The sequence below is a fragment of the Colobus angolensis genome, unplaced genomic scaffold (assembly GCF_000951035.1).
Source record: "Colobus angolensis palliatus isolate OR3802 unplaced genomic scaffold, Cang.pa_1.0 Scaffold162, whole genome shotgun sequence".
Lineage (NCBI taxonomy): Eukaryota > Metazoa > Chordata > Mammalia > Primates > Cercopithecidae > Colobus > Colobus angolensis.
In genome coordinates, this window is record NW_012114733.1 from 7,778,455 (window position 1) to 7,787,613 (window position 9,159).

The following is a 9,159-nucleotide window of genomic DNA, read 5'->3' on the forward strand; positions in this document are numbered from 1 at the left end:
TTTTTAACACTCAAGCATGTGCTAGGATGACAAACAGGTCTTGAGTGTCAAATCTGGGAGATTTGTGTTGGTTGCTAGAGAACTGCAACAAGAAGGCCTTCCAACGGGAATGAGTCATGTGATTGATTAACAATATCTGCTATGGACATAGGGAGGGGGTGGCAGCAGCATAGAAAACAGATCCATCTCTGGGCATTTCTCTTAGCTTCTCTGGGTCTCAGTTATACCACCTGCCAAACAAGGTAAATAAACCTTACCTGAATCAAAGTGTAACAGCCTGGTTGAGATGATTTCTTGACGTCCTCAGGGCACCAAAACTTCTGTTTCTAGGTGCATATATTTGAACTGATTTTATGCACGCAATTCCATCATATATTCACAAAAATCCATTTGTATATTTGGCATGAGGTTGTGTAAGGGAACTCAACAGATTTAGTCACAGAAAAGTTCTCCTAAAGATGGTGGAGCTGGAAGACTTTGACAGGAGAGATGAATCATTTATTGGCACTGAGGTATGCCGATTATCACACCCTACCAATCATCTGTGAGTTGGATATGGCTGCCTTTTTTTTTTTTTTTTTTTTTTTTGACCAAGTCTCACTCTGTCACCCAGGTTGGAGTGCAGTGGTGCGATCTCGGCTCACTGCAACCTCTGCCTCCCGGGTTCAAGCGATTCTCCTGCCTCAGTCTCCTAAGTAGCTGGGATTACAGGCATGTGTCACCACGCCAAGCTAATTTTTTTGTATTTTTAGTAGAGACAGGGTTTCACTATATTGGCTAGGCTGGTCTCCAACTCCTGACCTCAAGTGATCCGCCCACCTTGGTCTCTCAAAGTGCTGGGATTACAGGCGTGAGCCACCGTGCCCGCAGACATGCCTCTTTGTTGATAAATCTGAAGACTGTCTTTCTCAGTCTGGGGTGGTGACTGTCAGACAAACATGCTTCATCTATTTGGTGGTTAGTTGGGGAATATGTACAATATATTTTTCTTTAAATATACAAGATGTATTAAGGTTCCAGCAGGAAATATATGGCACACTCAAGGAGTTTAATTGAAGAGATTTTTAATAAAGATTCCATTTACACACACAGGTATGATCAGGATGAAGAGAACCCCAACAAGGTTAGGTAAGATATTCAAGAGTTAGCAGCAGTGGGAGGCCATTACTACTCACAGGCCTGAAGGAACAGGAGGGAAAGGTAGTTCTAGGACCTGTGAATGCTGTGGTCAAACTAGGCTACTCAACTGAGCCACAGCTGTAGGAAGTCAACTGCTGCTTAGACTAGACAGTGGTTAGAGAGAGGGTGAGGGGTAGACACCCAGAATATTTTCTCCAAGACCCCTTGGTCATGCTGCAGGGCAGAAAAGGGTAAATAATGGCTATGGGAGGACAGATGGAAAAGGCCCAGCACACAAGAATAGACATAGAAGATAGAATAAAATATTCACATGAGTTTTAAAAGTATCACATCGGAGGAGACCAGGGAGGGAAAGGAATGCTGGAGTGTAGGCACCACATTCCCTTCGACTGGGAACCAGGACATCAGCCTAGGAGGAGGGAACTGGGAGCTCAACAAAATGCAAACTATTTTCTTGAACCTGGAATCTTTGGAGACAGGTGATGACTAATGTTTTCCCTTAAATTTAAGAAACGTTTATTGTGAACATGTCCACTTACTTTTTGAAGCTAAGGTGAAACACGGGAAGTGTTTTTGGCCCAGTTTGGGTTAGAAGATTAAGAAGATAATGTGTTCTGCCTTAGGTAGGCACAAGTGAAGCAGCCCCAAAGCCCCTTGGGATGAACGTTGGGACGCATTTGAATAATGGAGATGGTCTTTTCAGAGCTCTTTTTTGTTGTTGCTTATACTTTGGAAGATTTTCTTTTCTTTTCTCTTTAACAAAGGAGGCTATCCTAGTCTACCAATCAGATCAATGATATCTATTTCCAGTGCTGTACCTGTTGGCCTGGAAACCCATTCCAGCTGCTAGGCCAAGACAGGGGTACTGTCATGTTTTCTTGTTCTTTTCCTGGTTCTACTCCTCCTCAAAAAGCCAAACACTCCTCCTGAGATCCCACCATGAGGGCAGAAGAAGAGGCTACATTGCACTGTACATCTGCATTGTCCAATTTGGTAGGCTCCAGCCACACGTGGACATTTGAATCTAAAATAAAATTAATTAAAAAGTAAATAAAAAATTTAGTTCCAGAGTTATGTTAGCTGTATTTCTTGTGCTCACCAGCCACGCATGGCTGATGGCTACTGCGTCAGACAGTGCTTAATAAAATTTCCATCATTACAGAAAGTTCTATTGGACAGACTCATCTAGATCCTTGTGCATACCCCTGGTTGGGCTAGGGGGCTGGCAACAGGATTCAAAAGCTGTCTTCACCCACAGACTCCTCTCTTCAAAGACAGGTGACTCTGTCTGGACTTGTATAGTTTTCCTATGCAGCTAGCAAAATAGTGATGATGGTGGTGATAATGGTGACCTCAATTCATTTAGCTCTAAACATGTGCCAAATAGTACATTAAGAGATCTATCATATCATTTAATTACCACCACGACCCTGAGAAAGACATTGTTATCTCCATTTAAATGAAGCAGAAACTGAGGCTGAGGGAAATTGTGGTCACACAACTATTCAGTTATGCCATGCGAAATTACCACTATTCAGATATTTTAAAATGCAAATGGAAACTTCATATGGCTTAACCTCTCAGTCAATGGCAGAGCCAGGTTTCAAACCCAGACCCAAAGACTGTGTCAAGTTAAAGGAAGCTAAGCCTTTGTAAATGAGCACCTTGAAACCTATGCCATAGGAGTGTTCAAGGATTAAGTGACATAATGTTGGTTTTGTGCCTGGTACACAGTGAGGCTTATGAAACATTATTTTTGTTTTAACTTCCTTCGATCTGTCAGTCTTACTTGCTGGGAAGGCAGTGCACAGCTGTCTGAGCAGATGTGGCCAGTGAGATTGGGAGGAGTGGGCCACTGTCATTTCCTAGATTCCCTCCCAGGGACCTGGAGAAGTCCATCTTTGTCATCAAGACCTCTCCCAACCCTTCCTCCACAAGTCCCTACTCCTTTCTCTCAGGCAGTCTCTTCTGGGAAGATGGACCATTTTCTCTGGGCTTCAAGCAGGGACAGGGGTGATGGACATTGGCCTTCCTAACAGCCCCAGCAGATGCATTTCATCAGTAAACCCCTCCCCTTGGAGACTGCAGAAGGAGCCGGAAGGCTGGAGGTGGACAGGAAGAGGCGGCTGCTGCAGTGAGGGTGTCAGGTGGTTATATAAGCTGTGCTCCAGACTTCCCGCACGCTGTAACTTTGTTTGCATGATTGTATCTGGCAAATAAACTAATTAGAAATTTCTCTCTTTTATATTTGGCAAGAGGGGAGAGAAGTCTTCCTTGGCTGAGAGGCCTGTTGTTTGGGTGGGGTTTTTAGGACTTGGGGGTAATTTTCATCCATAAGAGGAAACTTTGTCTCTCAAAAGCAATAGTACAGGATCGCCAGATTTAGCAAATGAAAGTACAGGATACCTTCAATTTGAAGTTTAAATATACAGTTTTTTAGTAGAAGTATATACCACGCAATATTTGGGAAATGCTTCTACTAAAAATTATTTATCTTGAAATGTAACTGGTGCTATGGTTGGGATGTGTCTCCTCCAAAATTCAGCTGTTGCCAATGTGATACTTTTCAGAGGTGGGTCCTTTAAGAGGTGATTAAGCCATGAGAGATCCTCCGTCCTGAAAGGACATAAGGGCCTTATAAAAAGGGATTCATGTAGTGTTTGGTACGCTTCCTTTTCTACCACATGAGGATGGAGTAGTCCTCCCCTTAGGAGGATGCAGCAATAAGGAACCATCTTGGAAAGAGAAAGCAGCTCTCATCAGGCAACCGAACCTGCACATGCCTTGATTTTGGGCTTCCCAGATGCCAGAACTGTGAGCAATAAGTGTCTCTTCTTTGTAAATTACCCAGCCTGTAGTATTCTGTTACAGCAGCACAAACAGGGTAAGACATCTCAGCCATCCTGTATTTTATCTGGCAACCTTAGGACAGTAGGGCTTCTGTTCAGCCTTCAGAAGCCAGGTCATTGCTGATGATAAGAACATTTGGGAGTAAGGGGGAGGGGAATCTAAATCGAATTTGCCAGCCATAGCCTATTTTCATAGTCATAGCTCCCTATGGGAGTGCAGAGCAAAGTGATTTAGACCCCTGGCTCTCAACATGTGTTCCCTTGCACAAGCGGCATCAGCATCACCTGGAACTTGTCAGAAATGCAAATCCTTGAGCTCCATCCCAAGCCTACTGATTCATACCCCAGGGACAGGGCCCAGCGTGCTCGGCTTTAACAAGCCCTCCAGGTGATGCTGAGGACAGAAGTTTAGCCCTCCATCAAGAGCCTTGGGGATCAGACAGACCTGGGCTTGAACCCCAGTCCCACTGTTTACTGGCTGTGTGAACGTAGTGGAATTACTTAACTTTTCCAAGCTTCCATTTCTTCCTGAATTAAAAAGTAATCCAATACCTTATTTAGGGATATATTAAATATTAAAGTAATATGCTACATTATTTAGGGATATATTAAATATTAAAGTAATATGCTACATATACAGCCCAAATTGCCTGTCATTGTAAGCAACTCTTCTTATTTTTTTCTCTCTCTGTTGCTTGAATCAGCAATTTATACTTATGACACAAGTATAGGTCCAGCCATGCCCTGAGACAAATTTGAGGGTCTGCATGGCAAGCTCCAGTTACAGGGCAATCTTTGTGTGCTCAGTTCCAAGGAGCCTTTAATTCTCAACACTTCCATTTCCAGTAGTCCTAAGGAAGGAGAAAGAAATTAAGAGGAAAAGGTTACAGGGAGAGTAAGGACCAATTTCCTGTGGGCACTGGTTCTCTAATCCATTAGCAGTGACAGTGGAGGGCCACACTGATTTAATTCCTTTTGCCCACAGCAGTTGTTCAGAAGGCAGGATATTTTTCTTTCTTTCTTTCTTTCATGGAAAAGAGAGAGAAAAAGGAGGCCTGAGTTGGTGAGGACAGTATGGGGGTTCCTTTTAAAGGGGGAGGATTAGTACATTTAGGCATATTTCACAAGCCCAGTCTGGGGGCTCCCATATTAAATCTAGACAAGAGTTTCTCCAGTTTGACATTATTGACATTTTAGGTCAGATAATTCTTTGTTACGGGGGCTGTCCTTTGCCTTGTAGGATGTTTAGCAACATCCTCAGCCCCTACTTCCTAGATGCCAGAAGTCCCCCTTATTGCCCCTCACAGTATTGGCAATCAAAACCATCTCTAGACATCAGATAGCCTCTGGGGAATGAGTTTGCCTTTGAGAACCAATGGTCTAGAGATTTCAAGAGATAACATCCACTTAAACCATTTTAATAGCTATCGTTTATCGAGCATTTACACACATCTATTATCCCCAGACTCATTTACAAGGTAGGTGGTTTTATTTATTTATTTATTTGTCTGTTTGTTTGTTTGAGACAGGGTCTTACTCTGTCATCCAGGCTGGAGTGCAGTGATGTGATTATAGCTTACTCTAACCTCAAACTCCTGGGCTCAGGTGATCTCACCTCAGTCTTCCAAGTAGCTGGGACTACAGGTGTGGGCCAACACAGCCAGATAATTTTTAATAAGTTTTTGTAGAGGCAGGGTCTCACTGTGTTGCTCAGGCTGGCAAAGTAAGTATTACCTACATTTTACAGTTGAAGAAGCTGAGGCTTAGAGTGTTAGAGGCACTTGCCCTAAACCATACAGCTGGGAGCTCTGGGATTCTAAAGTTGGTCTAACTCCAAAGCTTGTATAATTCCTGCTGTAACACTCCCTCTCTCTGGAAAGTTAAGAATTAAAAAAAAAAAAAAATTAAAGTAAAAAAAATTTTCTCAAGTCAACTCGAGTCCAAAAATGTTTATTGAGCTAGATGCCACGAAAAGCTACAAGAGAAATCTAAGCTATTGCCCCTCTCAACTTTTCAATATCAATGTCATTGAGAAGGTCAGATGTTTCACACAACACAGGGAAAGAGAACTGTGAGACATTCTGAGTTTGGGCCAAAATGAGCATTTCTAGAGGCAGAACTTTGTGAACTAAATGACTTTTATGTATGTCTGCTTCACATTTCCTTTTTCTGTCAATCATAATTTTTTTGAAAAAAGAGAGCAATGAAGCCTTGAAGTTCATGAAATCTACCAGCCAGATGTCCTACAAAATATTAATTCTCTTGTCTTGGGGTGGGCTGTGGGTTGCTTGCAACCAAACATTCAGCTATCTTCTTTCTGGCTCTCTGCATGAAGTTCACCTCTCCCCTCTCTCTACGTATGGCGGTATACTCATAAGCCTTCAGCTTGCTGTAGTAATCAGAAAACTTGTTGTAGAGGATGGAAATGGGCATCCCGTTGAGAATGATCCCGAAAGCAATGCAGAGGAAGGCAAAAAACCTGCCCAGGTGGGTCTCCGGGTACATGTCTCCATAGCCCACGGTGGAGATGCTCACCTGTAGAGGAAGGAAAGCAGGATGGAATTGTTAGCACTAAGATTGGGGAGGAGAAGAAAGGCAGAGGAGCAGGCAGAGAAGTGTCCTCCCTGTGGGTGCACATGGGAAGTGTAATGGCTTCCCACGAAGCCTGCTTTAGGAGGTACCAGGAAGACTCCCTGTAGGACCTGTGTCATGAAAAAACAGAAGCTATGGATGGAGCTGAAAGACTTTGGCTGGAATCCTGACTATGACTCATGCATGTTTGAATGTAAGATATGGGAGGAGGTAATGCCTATTTGAAACGGTTGTTGTAGAGAGCATTTAAAATAGTATGTTAAATTCCTGGTGTAGAACGTGCTCAGTAAATGATCTTTGCCTCCCTAACTCAGCTGGGACCAGCTTCAGGATAGGGGGTCCCTGGGTTTGCCTGTACACTGTATGTATTGGAAAAATCTTGGGTTTAGAACAGTCAGACCTGGGTTTAAGTCCTGACTCTGACCCTTTCCAGCTGAGTGACCTCAGGCAAAACCTTCAGACTCACTCTCACTCTCTCTCTCTCTCTTTTGTTTTCATTTAAAACAGGAGACAACCATCTAACTCTCAGGATTCTTGTGCGGCTAAATAAGAAAATGAATATAATGCATTGACCACAGTACCAGGCATACAAAAGGCATGAAACTCCTCCATTGTCTTCCTCTCATCTTTAAAAGGAAGACAATTATAACACTTCCCAGTGTTGTTCTGTAGTTGAAATGAGAGACTTCATATGAAGGTGCTTTAATTGCAGATGTCTGGAGAAACACTCTCATTATTTTGTAAAGGGACTTTTGTAAGACATCACTCACCAAAAATATGTTCACCCCTGCATGAAATACTTCCCATTACTCTTGTCATACTGATTTAAATCCCACTAATTGGAGATTTATTTAGGTTAACAAGCTTCTGTTTTAAAATGCAGATACCCATGGGACTAGTTATCAGTTACCAGAGAAAACCCTGGGAAAATTCCTTGGGGACTGTTTTTTATGCCTCATGTACTCCCTCTGATCCCCAGAGTATTGGCTAAATTACTAGAGCCTTTTAAGCGGAGCTGTTGCTCACAGTTGTAAACATTTTTGCATTGCACAACTCCAGGGGGCACTCTTTGCTTTGTATATTTGGGTAGTTGTTGCCATAATTTTCCAGCAGACGGCAGTAAAGCATATGCTCATCTTGTTGATCCATGCTGAGGTGGCCCTTAGCTTAGTAGTGTAAATATTTTTGTTTTGATGATGTAAGGGTTAGTTTGAACCTAGAATAGTGCAGCTGATTGATTAGAATGAAATGGAGAAGTGAGCCAGCTAGACAAAACTGGGGGCACTGATAAGAACCATAGTTCCATCCAGCCCACGAAGAAAGGAAGGGTATCCCTCCTTTCTGGGGCTGCTGATGCACCTCCTCTCACTCAGTGCTCTGTCTCTGGTGAGAGGTCGTGCAGCCTTTTTCTGCAGGGTCAGAATACAAGCAAGCATCCAAGAGAGGTAATATGGTATAGACAAGCTGAAGGAAACAGGGACTACCTAGACTTGTGGGTCTGAATCCACTTCCCCGCTGAATAAGTTGGGCAGATCACCTAACTTCTCTTGGCCTCAGTTTCTACTTTTGACCTATGTGGCATCTACCTCACACAGTTGTTATAGGAATTGAAGGAGTGCCTGGCACAGGGTGTGTAAGCAATAATATTAGTATATATATCAGGCCATCCCAGGGTCCCCATCCTGAAGCTGGCCCCCACTGAGGAGAGGCAAAGACCAACATTTATTGAGTGCACTCTACACCAGAAACTCTATATATGCTATGCTTATCAGACCCACAGGCTGTGGAAACAAGCTCCTCCCTGACTCTGCCCTCTGGTTCCAGTAGAGAATCTCCTTTTCCCAACTTCTGGACCAAGGGGTGATGTGAGGCAGTGATAAAGTGAGATTGTGGGTTAATCTCAAAGTCCTTGGTTGCCTGAGTGGGTGTGTTTCTTGTCATTGACCACCCCAAAAGTAAAAGAACCCGAGGCCGATCTCTCTCCGGGTGTGTGAGCTGAACAATCACTTTCATTTGTCACTAACACCATCACTCACACGTCTGGATGAAAGTTTAGTCGACCTTCCCTGGAGGAGGCCTAAAGGGAGTTTGGATTTGGGAGTGAATGGCAGGAAGAGATAGTTTAGAACAGCGGTCCCCAACCTTTTTGGCACCAGGGACTGGTTTTGTGGAAGACAATTTTTCCCATGGACAGGGTTGGGAGAGGGGATGGTTTCGGGATGAAATTGTTCCATCTCAGGTTGTCAGGTATTAGATTCTCATAAGGAGCAAGCAACCTAGATCCCTCGTGTGTGCAGTTCCCACTCCTAATGCTGTGGCTGATCTGACAGGAGGCGGAACTCAGGCGGTAATGATTGATGGCCCTCCACTCATCTCCTGCTGTGTGACCAGGTTCCTAATAGGCCACAGACAAGTGCCAGTCCACAGTCCCAGGACTGGGGACTCCTGGTTTAGAACATGAGACATCCACGGAAGTCCAATGCAGAGGCCTTGGAGGAAACAAGTCACTTAAGGGTTCAGGACGGCAGGGATGGGAGAGGGCAGGAAGACACGGAGGAAGAAAATAATTAAGACAAAC

At 43.7% G+C, this 9,159-nt stretch overlaps 1 protein-coding gene across 1 annotated transcript in view; it reads right to left on the reverse strand.

Moving 5' to 3' along the window:
- Positions 1 to 5,923: 5,923 nt before the first annotated feature.
- The window catches only part of KCNV2 (potassium channel, voltage gated modifier subfamily V, member 2), a 12,294-nt gene continuing 9,058 nt past the window's right edge, over positions 5,924 to 9,159 (reverse strand). Inside the window, exon 2 of the mRNA XM_011937356.1 lies at positions 5,924 to 6,524. Coding sequence (XP_011792746.1) covers positions 6,243 to 6,524 — 282 coding nt within the window. The 3' untranslated portion in view covers positions 5,924 to 6,242. The remainder of the gene's footprint in view (positions 6,525 to 9,159) is intronic.